The sequence below is a fragment of the Poecilia formosa genome, unplaced genomic scaffold (assembly GCF_000485575.1).
Source record: "Poecilia formosa unplaced genomic scaffold, Poecilia_formosa-5.1.2 Scaffold10, whole genome shotgun sequence".
Classification (NCBI taxonomy): domain Eukaryota; kingdom Metazoa; phylum Chordata; class Actinopteri; order Cyprinodontiformes; family Poeciliidae; genus Poecilia; species Poecilia formosa.
Window position 1 is genome coordinate 3,190,171 of NW_006799949.1, and position 23,141 is coordinate 3,213,311.

General features: G+C 39.6%; 2 protein-coding genes across 3 annotated transcripts in view; one reads left to right on the forward strand and one right to left on the reverse strand.

Annotated features, from left to right (window-relative positions):
• The window catches only part of psmd1 (proteasome 26S subunit, non-ATPase 1), a 34,330-nt gene that overhangs the window by 7,054 nt on the left and 4,135 nt on the right, over window positions 1-23,141 (reverse strand). The window contains exons 9-20 of one of the 2 annotated variants that reach the window (XM_007541957.2): window positions 23,013-23,138; window positions 22,815-22,903; window positions 22,639-22,717; window positions 22,381-22,554; window positions 22,137-22,248; window positions 21,574-21,770; window positions 21,129-21,224; window positions 20,647-20,711; window positions 9,462-9,576; window positions 6,371-6,487; window positions 5,137-5,239; window positions 84-253 (exon numbers count right to left, since the gene is read on the reverse strand). In XM_007541957.2, coding sequence (XP_007542019.1) covers window positions 84-253; window positions 5,137-5,239; window positions 6,371-6,487; window positions 9,462-9,576; window positions 20,647-20,711; window positions 21,129-21,224; window positions 21,574-21,770; window positions 22,137-22,248; window positions 22,381-22,554; window positions 22,639-22,717; window positions 22,815-22,903; window positions 23,013-23,138 — 1,443 coding nt within the window. Of the gene's footprint in view, window positions 1-83; window positions 254-5,136; window positions 5,240-6,370; window positions 6,488-9,461; window positions 9,577-20,646; window positions 20,712-21,128; window positions 21,225-21,573; window positions 21,771-22,136; window positions 22,249-22,380; window positions 22,555-22,638; window positions 22,718-22,814; window positions 22,904-23,012 lie in introns of both variants that reach the window. The other variant, XM_007541952.2, reaches the window with a different exon arrangement.
• Window positions 10,611-18,952, forward strand: htr2b (5-hydroxytryptamine (serotonin) receptor 2B, G protein-coupled). The gene is made up of 4 exons (XM_007541941.2): window positions 10,611-11,412; window positions 11,602-12,178; window positions 15,179-15,379; window positions 16,665-18,952. Exons 2-4 carry the CDS (start codon window positions 11,932-11,934, stop codon window positions 17,615-17,617), a joined length of 1,401 nt encoding a protein of 466 aa, XP_007542003.1. The 5' UTR covers window positions 10,611-11,412; window positions 11,602-11,931; the 3' UTR covers window positions 17,618-18,952.

Consider the following 23,141-nt stretch of genomic DNA (forward strand, 5'->3'; position numbering starts at 1 on the left):
GTATTCAGTTTCTGCTGATCTGTAAGCAGAACAGCAAATCAAAGATTCGTGAGAGGCAGCGGTCACAGGTGACGTTTCAGTACCTTCAGATCCTTATTGAGGCCGATGATGGCTGTTGGTGTGAAGGCCAACGACAGGAAGTGAGACAGAGGGAACCAGAACCAGAACTGAGTGAAGACCAGCAGGCCGACGACCGACGGCATGTGAGTGTGGCCGGTCCTGGACTGGAGAGAGATGCTCACGTTGCGTCCACCTGGACAACGGAAGACAAGAGACGTTTCAGGCTGAGCAGAGACGCAAGTCAGTATGACTGAGGATGGAATAAAATATCCAGTTGATTGTGTGGAAAGGAATGATGTGAAGGTTTGTGAGAGATAGTCTAACGTATAACAGAAGGATTCTTGCGATGGTCACACCAAATCATTGACTTTGTTGTCCTTAAGCCACTTTATAACCACATTGTCTGTATGCTGATGATTATTCTCCATTTGGAAACCAATCTGTGCCCAAACTTTTACTTCTGATGACTTTAGATGTTGCTCCAATATTTCTACATAATGTTCTCATAATGTGCTTTCTCTTGTTTAAAGAGACAGTAATAGTTCAGTATGTAAACTTCTGATTTTGAAGATATTAATAAATAAATCTTTGACATTCTTTCATTACTGTGGGATTTATCCAATGGAAATAATTTTTTAGATTCTAACTGATCAAAAACAAGAGAAATTTGGTCTTATTTCACTTCAGAAGTGGGGGAAAAAAAAGGTGCATGTGTGCCTTTCTATGCGGTGCATGTAAACTTCTGGTTTGAACTGGATATTGGGACCAACAGTCGGTGAACAAAGAAGTTCAACTTTTAAAACAGCTGTCATCCGTCCTGAACCATTTCATGCCAGTCGTGCTCTAAATGATGAGATGAGGGACTGTGAGGTTAACAAGGGCTCATTCCAGGATGTTCACCGCCCAAAGTTGGCCGTCTTCTGGCTCCGATTTGTGATGTTTTGGTCATAATTAACAAAGACGTTGTGACAAGCCAAGTACACCCAGACAGGCACTGCCTGCTGCATCCTGTGATCAAACCAGATTCATTATCTTCATCTTAGCAAAACACATTCATAATTAATCTACAAAGCAGTGACTGAGGACTACTGAATACTTTTAATTTTAGTTACATTTCTAACTAAATAATTTGTCAGACCAACACCTGGATAAGATGCAGCACTAGTGATGCCAATAGGAATATATCTTTACATCCATAGTTGCCATTTTTTAATATCATTTGGATTAAATTGAATGGCGCGTAGCGGCCCAGCTGACTGTATTTGATGTCCCCATATAGGAATATTAAAGATTATATTAAAGCAACATATGTGAACCTCTTAATTGTTTAACAAGATACCATATAACCATTTATATGGTATCTTTTGACCTAAACTAGTTTAGGATCTAGTTTAGGTCAAAAGGAGCTTCATGTTCCAAACAAATTAGTAAGCCAGAAAAAAAAACATCTCAATTAATTTTCATTCTGGTATTTTATTTAAACATGACAAACTATTTTGTAATATTTATTGGGAAAAAAATGTCCATGACAGCATGACTCACAGTGTCACTGTGCGCTCCTCTAAATTAGATCATGTCACATTTATCTTTGGCGTCAGCTGAAAAGGTGAACGACACTGGCCGATGTTGCAACAGAATCCAGTGCGTTTCTGTCCAGAACAAGCAAACAAAAACCAGAAAGACAAAAGGAGGGGAAGAGCAAGCGGATGAACACGTCATCTCTGTGGGCGAGAGAAGAAGCGCATTTCCCAGGGGAGTAGTTCTTCCAACTAAAAATGAACTCATCTTAAACAATACCATTTAAATCACGCGCTGTCGTCTCCCATCCATTCTGGTCTGAGGTCGTTGGGATGACTTCAACACAAGAGCCTTATCTTGACATCTGAACCTCCTTCCTCTGCAGCAGATTGAACGACGGCCAGAATCACTAACGAGCTCCGCTCGTTGCGCCACAAGCCCGTTCTTAAAAGTCTCTTAAATACTTAAGAGTATGAGTGGGCTTCACAAGGAGCCCCCACCATCTCCCGCTGTTTTTGCCAACTCTCAGATTGGAGAGCCAATTTTCATTCCAGGGAGTTGTTAAGGGGGGATGATGGGACAGCGGCGATCCTTTAGAGGTGCAGCGTGACTGTATGAACAACCAAAGTGCGTATTTGACAAGAGAATAAAGTCAGGGCTTGTTTTTCTGGGTAAAACAGCAAATTGATAGGCTATATGAGTAAAACTGAAGAGTCTGCCTGCAGACGCTCAAACTGCTGAGGTGAGAAAAAGAAGACTTGGATGTGGAGAGTGAGGAAGGACGAGCTGGAAGTTGACATTTCCTGCTTAATGAGGACCAGTAATCATGAAACTGAGCGCTAATCGCTTCCGCCAGTGAAATTAAATACAATTTCCCTGCACCTCAAACACTACTAACGACCTGCAGGACCCAGAATACTTAAAAATTTACGCTGCAAGAGCCTGAACATGCCTGATGTCCAGATCATATTCTCTATCTGAATATATTTCGGTATTATACAGCAGAATACAATGTAGAGAAATGATGTAGCCCACAAAGAAACACCAGCGATCAGAATCTAGTCTGGGTTTATTCTGCTGATTTGACAAATAATGCAGGTCCTGAGACAAAAAAAAAACCCACCATGGTCTAAAGCTAGACAGATTGAGGGATTCAAAAGGAAATGTGGAAACTAGTAAAAAGAAAAAATGCAAACAATCAGCAGCTTGAGCCATGTTTATGTGGGAGGCAGAAGTTGTTTATTTCTTTGTTAGCAGGATCGCTAAACTGTTTGACTCTTTGTAAAATTGTAAGATGGGATGCCCGACTGTGAAGTGATCCACTGCTTGATGTCTAACTGGATCCAGAACTGGTTTTATATTGAGCCTTAGCAGTGAGATACTTTAATCCAAAACTGTTCAGTGCTGACAGGAAAACCAAACAGTGATCCCAGGCTGACTGTAGGTACCAGCGTCTCACTGAACATCTTTTAAACTCTACATTTGGTCAGGCTGCATAACCACAAACCTCAGTGTATCTCACTGGGATTTTATATGACAGACCGACACAAAGTAGGTCCAAATGATGAACAGTGAGTGTTTAGGGTGCATGTTCTTGCTGCCCTAAAGTGAACTTTTCACAAACTCATTTTTGCAAAATAGCTAAAAGCTCAGTGTGCTCAGATGAAGAACGTCCGGGAGTAACATTTTCCAAGCTCAACTGCATTGAGATCTTGAATTTCCCTGGACTATTCTGATATCTATTTGCTCTGATCTTGCCTTCCTGCTTCAAGGTGAACCTTCAGGCCAACCTCTAGCAAGTTTTCTTCCTGGTATATCCTGTATTAGGCTCTAATCGTTTCCCCAAAGAACTAAAGAAACATATCCTCTCACTTGAGCTTCTCAGAGTTTACCCTTAGGCTGCTTCTCTTAAAAGGGCACTATTATGTAGAATCATCATTTTGAGCTTTGCATCATGTTATAATGTTATTCCCTCATCGTAAGCATACCTGTCTATTTCATGCATGTTTGAGAAATACTTGAATCTCCCTTGGCAACCATTCGGAGGTGCCCAGTCATACAAAAACTAGCCAGCAGCAATTAGCAAACACCTGGTGGAATTACACATCTACTGAGCTCATCATATGACATAGTTCTCAGTTTAAAGCTCCTAAAAATAATAAAGAGGAACAAAGTTGTGATAACGTATTGAAGGTGCAGTCAGAAAGAGCAGGAGCTTCTTAAAGACACAGAGGCCCAATCTCAAGGGGTTAAATTACAAAGTTGAATTTCTTTTAAGTTATGTTTGATATACACAGCATATTTTATAACAACTGAGGTTAAAAGTTTCTTGATGGGCACTATTTGCATGGAAAATACGTAATACTGCCCCTTTTATAAATGCCCTCGTTGCCTGCTATTGTTTCTCTCCCCCAACCCCCATTTTCACTTTGTTCCCTTATTTAACATCTGGATCAGAAACTGCTCACTTATCTCCTAATCCCTACATGAAGATATTTTCATAAAAGAACAGCTTGTGCAAAATATTTGGCCCCAGAAAATTGCATTTGGTGTATTAGCAATCTTGGTCTCTCAAAACTTAACCCTGATATCTGGTCTTTACATCTGTTGGTCTAATCAGAGAAAAGCTTTGACATGTGTGACATTTCCTCTAAATGCCCAGCTGCAACTACAGCCAGCTCCTCTGTCAATGTTTGGAATAAGAGATGGTACAATACAATCCACCCATTATCTACTATCATGTGGACAAACCCTGCAGCACTGTTTGTTTGATGTGCCTGAGGCAGAGTAAAGATCGTTTTTTCTGACTTACTTTGTCAAACTGAGTAGTTTAATAAAGTATTTGGGGTTTTTTCAAATATTTCTTCATTTCATATTTGTGTTTTCGTCATGACTGCTTCTATGGGGAAAGAAAAATACTCTAAAAACTGAAATGGAAGCTTATTACAAATCTATTACAAATAAGTATTTCCCATCTGGAAACAACTCAGAAAGAGAGCTGCTTTCTCTCAGTGTGAGCTCACCAGTTCTTTTGTACATTGAGGGATTGTGGGATTTGTTTGAAGCGCTCTCTATATGATGATGTACAGCTCTCATGGACCTCACACGCACACATACACACACACATGCACACGCACACACACACACGCACACACACACGCACACACACAAACTGCTTGGTTGTGTCCACAAACACTCACACAGACATACAAACACAGAGCCTCTGAGGCAAACAGTAATCACCAGGTGGAAGCCAACGAGAGCAGCGTAGAGCTGAGGTAGGACCCCCAGGGCGCTAACGCACCTTAGCCTGATCTGTTCCAGAAGCGGCGCACACGGGTGGTCAGCGCCCGGAGTTACTTTGTGTGGCGGAAAGGCGCAGAGAAACCACGAAGTGCAGTTTGCCTCGTGCATCGTGTAATTAAGCAATGCAGAGCTTTTTGTCCCCCCCCCCTGAGGGGTGAGACCACTTAGAGCAACTAGAACCACCAACCGGTTTGATCTCTCGCTCAGTGAGAGGTGAGGCTAAACCCGCAGCCACTCTGACTGGAGACTGACCTGCGTCGAGGATTCCCTGAGCCAGGATGGCGCCGAACTTCGCCATGACGTCGTCGTGCTTGTCGTTGATCACTTTAGCGTAAAGCTGCCTGAACTGATTCACCTAAAAAAGAAAATATGTTTGCATATATTTTCAAGGTTTATGCAGTTTTCCCACAGTAAAATTCAAGCAGTTTCAAGCATTTTAGTTTTCAAACTTTTATAGAGATAAAAACAATACAAATGAACTCGAAGAGACAGTTTCAATTCACTATTACGTTACATTTATTACTGTTAATGTTATAGTTTTCTACATAGCAGGGAAAACAAACTATTGTTATGTTTTGAAATGTCAACAAACAAATAAAAAGCTAAATTAACAAAAAAAAATTCCTACAATATCAATTACTTTATTATAAAATATAAGACAACCTTTATTTCAACTACACACATCACAACTATGTGGTTTGAATGTCAAGCACTTTCAAGGACTTTACACAAAAATCAAGCACTTTCTAAAAACACCAAATTGAAATTCAAGCATTTTCAAGGATTGCAAGCACCAGTATGAACGTGTTTTGATTTATGTCATAAAAAACATCTTTGCAAAAATGTTTTGTCTGGCAAATTACATATTTTTCAGGCAAAGCAAAACTTTTAAATATTTCTAAGAAGTAGATCCAAATGTGAACACATCAAACTGTTGAAGTGTCGCACGACAAAATGAATCATATTTGAAGTGTTCAACACTTCTGCAAAGCATTTTGACTACAATCACTGTAGTGCTTGTTGGACTGAAAGTGATGAAATGCTGGACTGGATATTTATCAACCAAATAGGCAAAACTGAGGCAAAAGCAGAACGGACAGATCTTAGCTTTGATGTTTAGTCATTTGAAATGTAAAAGAAAAGTTTCAAATGACTAAACTTTTGAAAGAAAAGTGTTCCTTGCACAATCCTGCATACCAGCTCAAGCTTTTAGGTATGTATGTTGCTGTGCAGATGAGAAGTCTTTGAAAATGTGTCTGGCATTTCTTAGCAGTCAGTGACAAAAGGCTGGGGCGCCTCAAGGCCAAGTGTGTGCAGTTATGCCAGCTACGTTCTCTGTTTTAGTCTTTCCAAATGGAGTCTCTCCTCCACACAAATCTGATGCATTTTTACTTTCTCCAGTTTTTCTTGATAAGGAACACAAAAGTCCAGATCAACTCGAAGATCCAGGCTGCGGACAATAAAGCCAGCTTCCCGACTCACTCACCTTGGGACAGGTAAACTCAGTCTGCTGGATCATAATGAGGGCCGAGGCAATGAGGGCACCTTGTCTCACGTAGTTTACCGGGTCGTTAGTCATGGGCTCCAGCAGATTGATCGCTTCCTGTGAAGGAAAAATAGAAAAGTCGAAAACAGAGGACTAAGTTAAGCTGCATGTCATAAACCTTGAGGTGGGGAATTATAAATCTATAATCCAAAACATTTCCACGTGGTAATTAGGGGGCTAAACGAATTGAATGATTAATGATAAATATTTCATTAACGTAGATTTTCTATGAAGGACTGTCAAGGATTATTTGACATAAATAAAGGATCACTTGGTACTTTTTCCATAATTTGTGTACTTTGCTTTGTCTTCCAGGCCAAGCAGTATTATTACTGTGGTTTGGAGCAGCAGTTTAGAAACAACGGACCTGAGACCAGAGCAAACCGAGCCCAAGTCAAGACCAAAACTTTAAGGAAGGTGAGACCAGCACCAAACCAAATGAGATACCATTTTCAAAACTATTTTACTTGCAATAATTTCATTTTTGCTGCAATCGTTTAATGAAAATATGCATGTTGCAGCAAGCTAACCTCTAAGACTGCTCTAGACTACATGGTTTCACTGGCTTAACTGCTTCAGTTAAGTGAATCAAAACAACACCTGAACCAGAAGGGAAGCAGATCAACAACTACCTGACTTTAGTCCAATAACTCCCACAGTTTGGTAACGACTCTCAAGAGCAAATGCAACCAGCCAAACAATAACTAACTTAGCTTGAGCTGCAGGTGGCGGACTTAACTTACTTAGCGTTCTTTTTTCCACGTGGTACAGTCAGGTAAACATTCATATATTTGCACTGGAAAACAATTCTTTCCTTTGTTTTACTGATCCTCATTGCATTTTCAAAGTGAAAAACTTTGCTGCATTTGCAGGAAGTCCAACAGATAAGAGACAGAAAAAAGACTGAGTGGTTACATTTATCACAGCTTGAAAAAGTCAAAACAAAGTCCTTTGTGAATTAGCTTTAATTCACAAAGGACACAGCAAAAACAAAATCTTACCATCAATTCTTTTGTCTAGCTTCTAGTGAAAATATCTCGGTACACTTTAAATAAGACAAAACTAACTTACAAGTAACTTTTCAACAAGATACAGAAGCTTGTTGTAAGTCAATAATTCCTTAATATTGATATAAAATGTGCTAGTTTCACTGGCTAGTTTTCTCATGTTACAAGTGAAAATATCTGCCAATGAAACAAGTACATTTAAAAAAAAACAAACCTAATTTTAAGGAACTCTTGACCTAAAATCTTGCTGAAATGTTTCTTGTATATAAGGGGAAACTAAGATATTTGTACTAGAAACTAGATAAAAAGTTACACAAAATTCTTGCAAAGATTTTGTGTACCCAGGCTGTCACTTGTGCAAAAACAAGAATCACAGTTTTCTTTTGCAGTTTGTTTTCAAGTTTGTTGACGAACAGATCACTCCAACAGTGCTACTTTTGTTTGGTTAAATACAGGAAAAGACATTATCAGCAGAGGCAAACAGACCTCACAAATTAATGACATTAGTGTCATCCATATCTGGTTTCCCAGGACAACAGAGTTAACAATTACTCTCTTCCCATGAGTGGTGTGAAGGAGGGAGTGGACGAGGGAGGACAACCTCCCCGCTCTCCTCTGCTCTGCAGCCAGTCCATCACTGCAGCTTTTATGTCTCTTGAGCAGTTATGGCTGTAACTAACACCAGCAGGCCGGGCGGGAGGTGTCGGGCCCGCAGAGGAAAGAGCAACAAACCAGGATGATGACAGTGGAGGTAAAATAAACGACGTTTCATCAGCGCTCTCGGCCTAACTGGCTGAGACGGCTGCGCTGTGGGACGATAAGTCAGCGTGTAAAGCCAGCGCTCGTCTACCACATCCTGCCCACACTGCGTTGTGGGAGGGGGGTAATTAAAGGCATTTACTGTCTTATCCAATCAGCAACCCCGGTTGGCTGCTAAAGAACGCATTAATTAAACTGCTGGGCTGCTTCCTTCACTTTTTGCTCCCAACATTAAAGTTCAATATTTCTAAAAGCTGTCTGGAAGCTTATAAACAACTGGATTGGAGCATAACTCATTCAACCACAAAATAATTTCTCTATTTATACAAATTTGAGAAAACAGTATCTGGTGACAGAGTGCAGAAACAATGAGAACTTTTCCTCCTATTTGCAGGAAAAGCTGAAAAATAGGTTGACATTTTCCCAGTGGCACAAAATTTGCATTTTCCCTGAGGAGACACTGACCCGGTCAGAAGAATATTCAAAGTCTAAGATTTTAAAAAACTAAACAGCTGATCAGGTGCAAAACATTAACTTTAGTGCTTCGGTGCTGATCAGCACTCATAATTAAACACGCCGGGAACAGGCAGCACCCCTGCATCTGCCTTCCTCGCTCTGGATTCTGGACTTCAGAGAACCCGATCACAAGCACAAAGTAAAGCCGAACGACAGCGTGCCAGCTCACATCACTTTAGAAGCTAATCTGCAATGAACTTTTCACATCTGAGTTTTTCTGTGCTGGCCTGCCATTTTAACTCCAAGGAATGTCAACAAATCAAAAATCTAAATATTTTCCACCATGTCGTAATAAGCAAAAGTATACAAAGCAAAGGCAAAAGTAAGTCGGGATGTTTTGGACAAGTTCCTTTCCTGCAGGGGTCAAAGGAGGATAGCCTAGGCTGAAATCTTCTGTTGCATTAATTTCATAAACAAGCCAACAACCAGCTGCTTCATTCAGCCTGGATTATCTTTACATCGGTGACGCACACTTTGTGCCAGGAGGAATGAAAGATGGACTTGAAACATGAAGATGGCAAGGTGGACAAATTACATGTAAAAATTAGCGACAAAAAAAAAAAATACAGCTTTTTGAAAATAAAGATTCACTAATAATTTTTAATCTGTAGAGTTAATAACCGGCATCTAATCAAAACCCATGAAAAAGATTCACTAATAATTTTTAATCTGTAGAGTTAATAACCGGCATCTAACCAAAACCCATGAAAAGGATCGAATAAACGTGAAGAAACAAAGGATGAACTGACTTTGTTGCCTGTCCCAGCACAGCAGATGCCCAGAGCCATGGCCGCCCCGCAGCGAACATGAGGGTTGTAGCTTTCTGACAGGAGAGACACCACACTGGGGCACTGCTCCGGAGTCCTGCTCAGAAAAACACAGGGGGAAGAAATGAATGGAGTTTGAAGTTCACTTTCTTTTAAAAAAACAAACCCTCACCCACACTATAACATGGCCCCCACTCAAAACAGAAGCAATTTCCTACATATTAAAGTCATTTAATAATGATTTGATAAAAACTAAGAACTTTGTTATTGTCTATTTTCTCTATCTTTGGGCAAACCTGAAAACAAGGTATTTACTGAAATGTTTAAAGTGTTAGACTAAAGATGAAAATTACCTGAAAAAGTGTCAAAGAAAGAAACAATTGTCAATGAATCACATTTCTTTTTAACTAGTTCAGGGAGTGTTTTTGCATGTTGCTGTCGCAAAAGGAAGCAGGAATATAAGCTGTTTAAATGATGATGCTGGGCAATGTGTAACAAACATTTAAAGAGCACATCATTTGCTCGCCTGCGTCCATTACAAGCACTCATCTAAACACACAATAAAAACCTGGGTTTTATTAGAAAGCCAATAAACTAGCGAGGATTTCCTTGTTGACACCTGGATTTAATTAAAGCTTAAGCCATGTCCAGGAAGTAAAAAAAAATAATCATAAAAAGGCAGGGATATATTCTGGATAGTATGCTCACATAAAAACAAATGAACAGACTGCCAGAATGAAAAAAAAAAAAAAAAAATCCCCCAACAAAAATAAGGTTTTACGTCAAACTTTTCATGTCACAAAGAAGAGTACAGTACACCAAATAAAAAGCAGAAAATGTTTTGCAACACATTAAGAAAATACTTTACCAATTAAAGGCATTTTAAACTCTGTATTTCGTAATAAGAATAAATCCCTGCCATATTTACAGAAAGCTCAGTATTTTTGCTCATTTCTACAGTTTTTAAAGGTTTAAAGCTTCTGCGTCTCTTTGAACAAACAAGGAAATATATGCAAAAAAGTGGAAATAAAATACATTTATACATATTTGAGTGTCTATTTGAATGCAGTTATAAGCATACTGTAATCTTCAGATACTAATTTGTAATTTGGTTATTTGTGCAGCCTAAATAATATTTTTGTATTTTATGTTTTCATTATTCAAAATGAAACCATCTACATCTATATCTGTATCTTCAGGCACCTCAACAATCAGAGGACTGGCTCAAACTCTCTTTGCTTGAACATCTGAGCCCAGTGGGGACAAGAAGGGGGAGAAAAGCTTTACAGTACAACCACAACAGAAAAGAAAAAGGTCCCCCCCCAAAAAAAACCGCTGCTGCCTCCCCCGGAGTGACTGCTCGTTTCCAATGGGGGAGCGAACACAGAGTGGCAAATATAAACAGCAGGACGGCTGTGTTGAGGGAAATTACCTCCCTGAACCGCTGGCACGTGGCCAGCAAGAAGACATTCATCTGTTTCGTATCGAGTCTGGCTCGCAAGATGAAGGGGTGGGTGGAGTGGGGGGTGGATGAGACGGCGAATGAGACAGGACAGAGTGCGATCCGACTGCAGACTGCGAAGCAGAGCCGGCGAGAGAGGGAGGCAGCAGGGCCGCAACATCTGAAAGTTTTAAACCTGTGATCGCTTCAGGTGATGCAAAGCAAGCCTGGAGTTCCTTCCAGCATGTGGAGGGAAAGCCAAGACGGCATCATGGATCGCTACAGTCTGGGACAGATTTAACTGCTGCGGCGGGGCGTTCGGCTTCATTCTTATGTGGAAAGCGTTGCAGTAAAAGGAAGCAATAAAAGCTGTGGAAGAATATACATAGAAAGCCAAGATTGAAATGCATTTGGCTTTGAGCTGCAGCTTGGGAAGATACTTAAAGGACTGAGATGCAAAAGGAGCTCATCAAGGACCGACCTGGGAAAAAGGTAAGACTTTGTTGAAGTTTTTGACATTTTCAAAAGCAGCGGCGTATTTTAGGACATAGATTTATTCTAATAGACAGAAACTACACTAATGAATTAGATGTAAAACCAAGTAAGCCATATTCTTCTAAATAATATCAACATGGGGATACATTAAAGAACAAAATGTAAAACTCTTTCTGCTGTTTTAAGTGGATGACGGGAGAATCGGCTGCGTGGGAAAGCGAGGACCTCTGTGATCTTCTTGCTGTGGAAGTTCTGCTCGTGATGGGATTATTCCAGCTCCGGAGTTTACTGCAGCGGCCCTGCTAACTTCACACCCTGAATCTTTCAGCCATCGTCATTTCAAAGACTTGTCATTCTGCTCACGGGACGATGCATGTTGTGCACCGGCCCTGAGCGGCCCCAGCAGACCCTGCGCCTTCGCCTGCGGGACCCAGTGACCATGCTGACCGAGCGTCTGACAGCAGAGAGATCAGAGCCACCGCCCACGCTCAGGCCCGCCGCAGCATCAGCAGCAACATGTTTCACCCGCTCAATAACAGTTCAGATGCAGACGAGGAGCCTGCGGCTCAGCTGAGATGGGCCGCCCTCCTCATCGTCATGGTGATCATCCCCACCATAGGAGGAAACATTCTGGTTATTCTGGCCGTGTCGCTGGAGAGAAAGCTGCAAAACGCCACCAACTACTTCCTGATGTCGCTCGCGGTCGCCGACCTGCTGGTGGGACTTCTAGTGATGCCCATCGCACTCGTCACTATTCTCTATAGTAAGTATAACAAGATATTTTATAGCATAAAGAGTGTCCTGCTGAGACAAAGCAAAGCAATAAAAGTCTTCAAATGGAAAAGCTACATTTAAGTTCTTTTTCCCACTCAATTTAACTTGCCAATTAAAGAGAACCTGACAAACTGCTTACAGAAACGTTTTTCTTCATAATAAAATCCAGAAAAACTGACACTGAAAGTAGAAAATACCTCTAGGAAGCACCAAATACACACAGTAGAACACACAAAGGTACTTGAGAGGAGCTAAAACAAAAGAAATAAAATTCCCCCTGTAGTTTAAGCAGTAAGGCCTGTACTGAGCCACTCAGCACAGGCATGAAATATGAAACATCTCCCATTTAAAGTTGTTTACTATTCTTAATAAAAACAGTGGCGTGTCTGCCCACTTACAAGTCTATTCCACGACTTCTACACAACAACACAGTTCAGGGCGAAGTACTGCAGTGAAGCTGTTCTTCATTAATTCAATTGGAAGGTAATGGGCCACATAGTAATTATGCGTCTCACACGGACGCACACACACGAATGGAAGATGGTGTTACACAAGGCGTCCTCTATCATAATGGTTTTCAAAAGAACTGGATGTGTCTGCTGCCTCAACACAGACCCTGTTCAGTTTTTTTTTCCTTTTTGATATTTTGAGAAAGAAAGAAAAAGATGAAAGTCAAAAAAAGTTAATTTTAAGATTTTCTGAAACAGAAAAGCAAGAAGTCTAAAAGAAATCAGGATAAAGTACAAAAACCACCCTCCCAAAACAGCTACATGGAATTATGTTACACGAATAAACACGGTTTCAGTATTTTCTTTAATTCCATCACTGCTGTTGAGGTGCTTTTCACCTCTGCCATCAGTAAAGAGGAAGCCTCTTTAAAGGCTGATGACCTTTACAGACAGCCGTCTTTAGCCTCCGATCAGAGCAGATGCAGCACCAAGTGCTGAAATGTGCAGGAGGAGGTCAAGGAGGCGTAAACAGGGACATATAATGTGTACATGAGGCCCGGGTGAGGCACAGCAGAGCTGACTGATCAACGTGAAGCTGCCAGGAGGACGACCAGCACCTCATACCAAACCCTCTGGCACACAACACAGGATACTGTATGTAGTGACAATCTGCTGTTAGCAACAAACATCATTTAGAAATATGTAAAAGAACATAGAATAAATGGAATCTCTGTAAATCAAACCTGGTTTTAAGTGGGCTGTCTTTTGAATATTTAAGCAATGCTAAAAGCCACACTGGCCAAGTGGTAAAAATAAAACAGGTTGACCGACACTTTGTGTGTGTGCAATGTAAATCCAGACAGGTATTCTAGAAATGTTCCTTAGCTTTGTGCTAAAACCTGGAACTGTTCTCATCTCTGTTTAAACATTTAACCCTGTGGGAACTGGAGATCAAAACGATTTATATTCAAGTTTCTAAATATTTTTAGAAACTTAAATGTATTTTAAGCGTCTTAAAATGCTTTTAAGACGCTTCAATGCCATATACTGCTTAAGGATTTTAGCAAGATAATGCGATTACTGTTTTAATGGCAACTCTTTATAAATACACTCTGCCAAGACGAAGAAGCTGGTGGTGAGCAATTTAAGAATGTTTTCATTTTAAATGCCTAATCTGAGGATAATTTCCTTTCATCAGGATTTATTGCTTCAATGCATCATGGGGGTTGTAGTTTTGTCACACCAAAGTGCTGCCTGGATTCCTCACTACAAAATTACAGAGGAGGCAAATACTGTCAGTACAATTCTCATAAAAAATATAAATAAATAAATGTAAACAAGAAACAATGAGCAAACTTATAACTAAATTATTAATTGTTCATCTGTTTTACTTATTTTTCTTCCATGTGTACAAGGAGTAAAAAGACCAGTGTTGCCTAAAGATCACCAAGTTTAAGTTCTTTCTGACTTTTTAGAGACCTTGCACAAAGCCTGTGTGTGGACCTTCAGGTCTGCTAATTATGTTAAGATCAACATTGTGATTCCAGAGCAGAAAAATCTCATTTAAGACCATTCTATGCCATTTTGTATTTTTTCTAACAATAATAAGCCACACAAAACTACACTGCAATGCTCAGAGCTCCGTCATTCTTAATGAGTACAAGTGAGGACCAGAAAATTCTGGAAATTATAACGGCCAGTGATGTTTGGTTGAAAAATACATAAAGGACAAATGAAAGAAAATGAAGGCAGTTAAACTGCTTTAAAATAAACTGAGAAGAAGATAAAATGCTTCTGTAAACTAAGTGACCACAACTGGGCAGCAGCCTGCTGACAAAGTCGAATATTATAACAAAGTTGTATGATTCACACATTCCCGTTTCAGTTTAACGAAATGAAAAGCCCGCCTGTGGCTAGGTGACTTTCACAGCCTATTCTGTTTATTCTCAAGACAAATTTAATCAACATTTCCACAAAAAAAAGCCTCCAGTGAGCATCCACTCAAGGAGAAAGAGAGCTGCTATTCATCAATGAAATCCTCCCAAACTGACCAACACCGAGTCAAAAATCCCCCCCAGTATGAAACATAAGTGAACATAATCATAATAAGTGAAAAAAAAATACAAAATATTTCCACAAACAGGCTTTTGTAAAGTTAATGGAGTCAGAGACAAAAGCCAGAACAAATTTCTTGCCAGTTTTACGCCTGAAGTCAAAATAAACACTACTGTTGAGCTGAGTCTAAGCCACAATCTACATGAAGCACTTTTAGCTCCATAAACAGGCAGTGAACCCTCAGTTTCCAGTAAAGACATTCCTCACACACATAAACAAACATCAATTTTTTTACATGACTGATGCTTGTAATCTCTTCAGCTTCCCTGATTCTCCCATAACAGTCAGAAAAGGGTTTCTTAACATAAGAAAACCCAACAAGCTCATTAATTTAGCTGCTAATTTTAGACATAATGAAATCAGTGATAGCTACCTGTACGAGGAAATAGTTGATAAGATTAACCTTTATCTCGTCTTCTCTTCAGACTCTAGGTGGCCTCTTCCAGACTTTCTCTGCCCAATCTGGCTCTTCCTTGATGTGCTCTTCTCTACAGCGTCCATTATGCACCTCTGTGCCATCTCACTGGATCGCTACATCGCCATCAAGAAGCCAATTCAACACAGCCAATACAAATCCAGAGCCAAAGCCCTGGCCAAGATCGCACTCGTTTGGCTCATATCCATCTGTAAGCTTATTATTTATCCTTCCTCTAAGTAAAGAACTGGGTATTTTACGATCTCTGGACCGTATCCTGCCTTTTAGCTGACCCATGAAAAGGATTAGTGTTCATGCTTTGGTTGCTATGTTAACTAGCTTGTAGAGAGCCGTGAAAAAGTTTTTATTTTTGTCACATTTAGATGTTTTAGGTCAAAAGATTATAGTATCAGACAAAACAAACCTATAAAATGCTATTTTCAAATGATGATTTTATGTTTTATGTGGAAAAAAGGAAACCCAAACCAATTTGATGATTATTTGACCTAATGAATCAGAATCACCTAATAACATCCGTCTGGCAACATGAAGTGAGCTGCAAGATCTCAAAGAGCAACTACAACAGACAACACCCATCTAGAAAGGGCTAATAAACCATTTCCTATATATTTTATATATATATATATATATATATATATATATTTATTTTGTGGAGTGCATCGAGACAACAATGGTTGTGAGGCTAGTCACGTAAAGAAGTGTGATTTTTATTACTAAACTGCACACAAAAGCAGGATTTTCAAATTTATTAGTATTTATTGATGTCTTCATTGAACAGTGGAGAAATAGTAACACTATACTTTTACATTAGTTGAAGTTAATTGTGACAATAAATCAAAATTCTTGTAAGAAATTTCTCACGATAAATGATACAATAAATGCCCACCCCTATATTACAGCTTATTTTAATGAGTCTAAAAAGACAATCCACTATAACTTAAAACATCAAGCTATAGTTGTTAATAAGGTAGATCAAACATTAGCTTCAGCAGACTTTAATATCAAATAAATAATATGAACTATGAACCAATCCTAGTTTTTCATGGGGACTTTTAGGAAAACAAATTGCTCCCGGATGCATCAACTATTTGTCAATCAAATCTCTGGAGTAGTCACATATTACTCAGTAGTTTTCCCCCTAAGAACTAAGTTTTTGATTTAGGATTTTTGGCAGCTCAGGTCAAGAGTCAAATATCTGTCAGCTGCTATAAATGAAAAGCTTTCATCTGGGAAAGAAATTGGGTAGATGAGTAAGCGGATGGAAGGTTGTATCGTGGCCAATTTATCCAGTTAAGTTTTTCCATCGTTCACTGGGTATCAACAATGAGCTGCCAACAAAAACAATAGTGTTGTACTTGACCAAACATGCCATAATCTCCTAGATTAAAACTCTAATTATAAGATATTTAAAAATGGCTTTAGAGAGTTTTTAGTGTTTACTTTTGCCAATATTAACAGTCTTTTCTATTTTCCAGGTATTGCAATCCCAATCCCGATAAAAGGGCTGAAGAATCTTCACGACAAGAACATCACCTTCAACAGTAATCACACATGCCTGCTAAAACCAAACACTTTCTCAGAGTTCATCATCTTTGGCTCCCTGACAGCATTCTTCATCCCTTTGACCATCATGATGATCATCTACCTTCTCACCGTGCAAGTGTTGCGCAAAAAGGTTTATTTGCTGCGGTCAAAGGTGACCCAACGCTTCAGCTCCTCACCGATCTCCACAGTTTTCCAAAGCGACCCAGCCTTAGCTTCTCCTCAAGCTGAGCAAATGAACATGTTGGATATCAGACTTCCCAGGCACCCAGAAAAACCAAACGCGGACATGATGACCGCTCCCACGGAGAAGGAAATATCTTTCCGCAGAATGTCGACGATGGGCAAGAAGTCAATGCAGACTCTGAGCAACGAGCAGCGCGCCTCCAAGGTGCTGGGCATAGTCTTCCTCCTGTTTGTCGTCATGTGGTGCCCGTTCTTCATCACAAACATCACCTCGGCTCTGTGCTCCAGCTGCGTTGAGAAGGTAATTTCCCGTCTGATGGAGATCTTTGTCTGGGTTGGTTACGTGTCATCTGGGATCAATCCTCTGGTCTACACACTTTTCAATAAAACCTTCAGGGAAGCTTTCACACGCTACATCACCTGTAACTACAAAAACTGCACGAGAGACAGGCTGGGACGGCAGCTTGGCTCGACCGCTGCAGACTGGAACCTTACAAGCATTTCGTTTAAATCTTCCATGGCAGAGAACTCAAAACTGTTCATGAAGCGGGGAATGAAGAATGGCATTGGACGAGTGAGCTACCAAAGTCCACTACGGTGCCAGCAGGCTGTGCAGTCACCAGGCGGTGTTCTGCTAAACACAATTCTTTTGACTGAAAATGAAGATTTTAAGCAGGAAGAACATGTGAGCTGTGTATGAATACATACACAGATGATGTGGCTTGGTTTGATGCATATTCAAATTCAAAGACAAAGGCTTTCCCAAAATCTAAAAAAACAAAGATTGGAGTCTGCACCTATGTGACATAATGATGAGGCAACAAAACTTACATTTCCTTGCAAAAGTTTTACAACCCCTTTAACAGTTTGTCATAGAGTAGTGCGTAATTATGAAATGAAAGAAAAAACGTTTACATACTTTTACTAAATGTTTTACAAATTAAGATAAAAAAAAAGTCAGGACATTGACTGGGGCATAACAAACATAATTTGATCTAAACCTCAGTCTGTATGTTCAGACATAGCTGAGTCCCTCAGGTTTATCCTGCAATTAGCACCATCTACTTCCAAATCCACATTTCTGTTCCTAAGAAGTTTCCCCAAAGCATGGTGTTACCACTACCATGCTTCACCCTGAGGATGGTGTGATGTACCGTCTCTGGCATGAAAAGTCAACATTCATTCGTCTCATTTGACCAGAGCGCCTTCTTCCCCATGGTTGTGTTGCGCCCCCTACAGGCAATTTATTGCAATTGATTTAATTTAGGGGTATCATTTCCTACAACTTTACAAAGATCAATTTGATCTTTATCACATTAAAAATCCTCAGTACAGTGCATTAAATTTTGATAATGTAAACTGACAAAAATAAATCTCAGGGGTTTGAAAACTTTTGCAAGTCGGTGTTTCTTGTTACATCATCTTTGCAGTGGGCCTTTAAACACAGGTTATTTTTTTTACCATGTAATTTGTTGATATACTTGAAGAGAAAGCTTCAGTTTCCAGACAGTATTCAGAAAAGAGCTGGAAAAAAAAAAGTTGCAACTGTTTCACTAAACAAGCAGAAAGTGTTGAATAGAAACCCATTTAGGCCAAAAGACGTGACAACCTGGGAAAAACTCTGAATGCTGTATATAATAATATATTCCTCTGCTGATCCTTAAATTTGGACTGTCTAAATATGCTGTAAACCCTCTCAGACCACACGCTTACATTTTAAAACAATATGAATCTCTTCTGTAAAGGGCAAATTCTTTGAACTCTTGATACTTTTTAAATTTGCTGAATGACTGGGAAGTTCTCCTGTATGTGTATTGCACCCTGCTGGTTTGAAATGTTAAAAATGGTTTTGGAATGGAAGTGTGTACATATGAACGAACAAAGAGATAAAATGGATTCTGAATGTTCTTTAATAAAAAATACTTTGTTTTGCCATCTTCTAAAGCAAAAACTGCCCAAAGCACAACAAGATGCCAAAATACTGCCTTCTGAAAAATGACTAAATAAATAAAAGTTTGAGGGGAATAGAAACACAGTCTGGCAACAGTTCCAGTGTGTGTAGACTTAAAGTGCAACGGCATTAGGACTGGTCGTTATTCAAGTGAGAAGTGATGCTTATAGTTTTGGTACATAATGCGATAAGGATGTCAGTTGTGACATTTGTCCATTTTCTTCTTTCCTCTGTTTCTCATATGTGGTTCCTGCACTCTGTGACCTTTAGCCTTTTGGGCAATGTCTGTGTCCTGTAAGAGCGTCTGCTGCTGAGAGGACGTCCAACTGACTAAATATTGCATTAGCATAAGAAAATGCATGTTCCTAACACTTGGGATGTATTAGCCAACCATTATAGCTCTCCAAACAGAATTCTCCAGAATCAGTACTGCATACATTGATATATCCGCAATATACTGCACAACCATACCTGTATTCAACTGCAGCTAATTATTTGTATTCATACATCAGATGATGACATTTTTAAGGGGCAAAAACAATTCAAACATATAAATACTTGTAGTTTAGATTAAACTCGGCCTAATTGAGAAAATAGGATTAATGAGAAAGAAATGACAAGTTTACACAGAGGTAAAAACGAAGCAGAAGAAGAAGAAAGTGTGATCCAGATTTATTTTTGCTTAGGCCTCCATCTCCTTTCAAGAGCTCCATTTATTTATAATGAAAGAGAGAAACATGGCAGACTCAAAGTCGCAGTTGACCTGATTGTCTGGTTGTGCACATGACTAAATGAGTCATTGGGGTTGGAAATGTGTGGACTAAGTGTAATCCTGTTTTTCATGAGTCTTTCTAAACAAAGGAGATTTATGGAGGGTTTTTCAAGCAATTGATCACATACACCATTCAGAGCCTTTTTTGGACTTCAGTGTGTACACACTGATTTTTATTTGACATGACATTAAACAATGCTTGGATTTAATGATAAAATTCATAATAATGTAAGAAAGAAACGCACATATAAATACAAAGCCTGGCAAAGGTATTCACACTCTTTAATACTTCCACTTTTTTCTGCATTGTGCCTGTCACAATGCAAACCCTGAATGTATTTCATCGGGATTTTATGTGATAGATCAACAAAATCTCATGTGTAATTGTGAAGTGGATGAAAAATGACAGCTTATTTCCAAATTTCATCAAATAAATATCTGCAAACTGTGTTGAGCATAAATGTTTATCTCCATAACAGCTGCAGGTGTTAGCAGTACGTCTCGACCAGCTTTCAACACATATAGTCTATAAATGTGTCCTTAATAAAATGGCTCCAGCTCAGTTAAATAGAGAGCCCCCGAACTGCAGTTTTCATGCCTTTTCATAGATTCTCCCACAGCATGATGCTGCCACAGCCAAGTTTTACCATAGGGATTATTGCTGTGCAGGTTTTCTGCAACATACAGCTTCTTGCATGCAAGCCAAAAATTTTAATTCAGGTCTATCTAGTATAAAGAAAAACAAAAACATATATTTGTTGCCATGACATAACTCCACTTTATGCAAACTGTAAAAATAAAAAGTAATAAAAACATAAAAATAAATCATAAATCGATAACTTATTCTCACTCTGGTACCAATCACACCAAAAACAATTTTTACTAAAGCAAACCTTAATGTAGTCTTAACTTTACAAGACAACGTGTCAGTTTAAGCTGAAAAAGGCCTTCATGGAAAATAAAAAGCACGCTGGTCAAAGCTGAAGGAATTAAAACATGATCCTACCTGAAGAGGATAAAGCCAATGGACTCGACAGCAGCTCTTCTAACGTCATCGTTCACGTCACTCACCTTGATTTAAATAAGCAGACTAATTAGAGAAAGTGGAAAAAACCGGACCTCTTCAGTTTTAGTTTTAATGATGTGGCTTCTCATAAAATAAGCAGCTCCACTGTCACACCCATGCACAAACTTAGCTTGCAGAGAGCACCCCCTACAGGGCAACTAATAAAACATCAGTGATTCAGTATAAAAACTTAACTGCAGGAACAAACTTGATTTTTTTTCTGTTTTGAACATAAAGTTTATGAACCTTCGAAATTAATCATGAAAATCTTTATATAAATGGTTTAGATCAAACAGAAATCAACATATGGTTACTACAGTACAGTAGGATTATATTTTAAAAAGCTACTTTGCATGTGTTTTACAGCCAGGTGGATAAACCCGTCCACCTGCCAGTAGGAGCGCTTTACAAATGAAACTCACAGCGACATGCAGCAGGCGTCGGATGGCCTTGTTGTTCCCAGAGCCGCAGTATGCCATTCCAACAGTGTACATACCAGATCGCCTCAAGATGGGGTCCTACCATAAACAATGACAGAAAGCAGAGAGCTGAGCTGTGTTTGTTTGGGTTTGAGTCCCTTCCCGCCGCTAACTTTAACAGAATGAAACCTGGCACGGAGTACAAAGTCTCACGTGAAATAAAGTAAACAGTCTGCTACAGAGTGCACAATACATCAAACATATGTGCAGTGCAACAGCCTAATAAAGAACAATGGCTTTTAGTTTATTCTCAAATTGTTTTATGCCCTCCACATTTCCTCCTCCGATGATGAATCAAGCCAGTTTATTTAAAATCTACAGGGCAATATGTATTGTTCCGTTTTAAACAACAAAAGTTTGTTATCCTCTTAGTGGCTCCAAGTCAAACCTTGTCTCTACAGAGGCTCTCGATGAGGGCGTCGGCCTCCTCCATGCGTCCGTACATGACCAGAGCAATCCCCACAGCAAGGCCACGCAGGATCTTCTCGTGCTGCGTCTCCTGAGCGTAGCCCACCATGTCCTCGATCGCCTGGGCCGACTTGGAGCCCAGCATGACCAGACCCAGAGCCAGGCCTGCAGCTTCGCCTGGAGATTGTATCAAACCATCAGCATGCTTTGTTTTGAACTTTACCTCACTAAACATAAAAGCGATCGGTATAAAAAAAGAAACAAGTTCTAGGGCTGCTGTGACTCACTGACATAATCAATGAGGTTGAAAAGACCAATCTGTTGAAATATCATATGTATTGTGATATACTGTGCAGCCCTAGTTTGAACTGCACAATTTATGTGTTTCGTTTTTTTGTAGCGTGAAATAGCTGCCGATTTTAGTTAAAAAATGAACTAATTTTTTTTTGAGGAGAACAAATTATTTAGAATTCACAACAGTTCTTATATTGTATTTGCTTTGCCAGCAATGACAACAGTGATTTGGTGATTTCAGCAGCTTACCAGTGACGGCGTCGTCCTGATAAAGGTTGGACTTCAGCAGGTCATAAACATCCTGTCTGGCTGTTCCCAGAGCAGCTAAACCCAATCCAAGGGCTCCGCCGTGACGGACAATCTAAAAAAGGAAAAAATGAACCCAGACAATTAGGGAAAAAAAAAAAAAAATCTGTGTTTCTCAAGCAACATTATATATTAGATTCTGAAAGGAAATAAACAATATAAAAAAATGGGGGGAAAAAACCCTTACATCATTGCTGGCATTCTTGAGCTGACCGAGCAGATAATCGATGATGTCCCCACCATGATTGGCGTGAATGAGGCCCAGAGCATACAGGCCTCCTCCCTCCTGGTAGGCGGAACCGGGGGAAGTGTCTTTAGGCAAATAGGTGGCCATTAACTGGAGCGCCTCTTTCTCATGACCCTAAAATTCAAAGTCAAATCACAAATTTAAAGAAGCTAAAAGGTTAATTGTTTCAAATTTCACTTTATAATGATCAAGTCCTACCTTATGAATGACACCCAGACTTGCTGTAGCTGTAAACTTTGCCCAGTTAGTGGCTCTTGCTAACCACTCCAAGTTTTCTCTATAGGAGAAGAAAAAGTTAAACTTGTTTAAAATGATCTGTGCTGCACATATTAAACTCTAGTGTCTTTTTATTTATGGATTTTTTTTTTTTTTACCTGAGGAACTGGTCACTTGTGGTTCCTGTGTGCATAAAGGAGTTGGCGATGACTGTAGCTGTGTGACACACCGAGTTTCGAACTGCGTCCTGCAGCACCAAAGAATCAAACATTAAGCAACTTTTAACAATCTGCCAGTCATCTGAACAAGTTCACATCAGTTTCTCTGGTTCATCTAAGTCATCCAGCGTTTTATACCTTTGTGTTTTTCAGAATCATCAGATCTGTGTTGTTATTTCGGATGAGAAACTGTAGGTGCAGCTCTATGCTCATCTCCCCGCTAAGAATTTTGATCATTTTGGCGTTCTGGTCTTTAGGTTCTTCCTT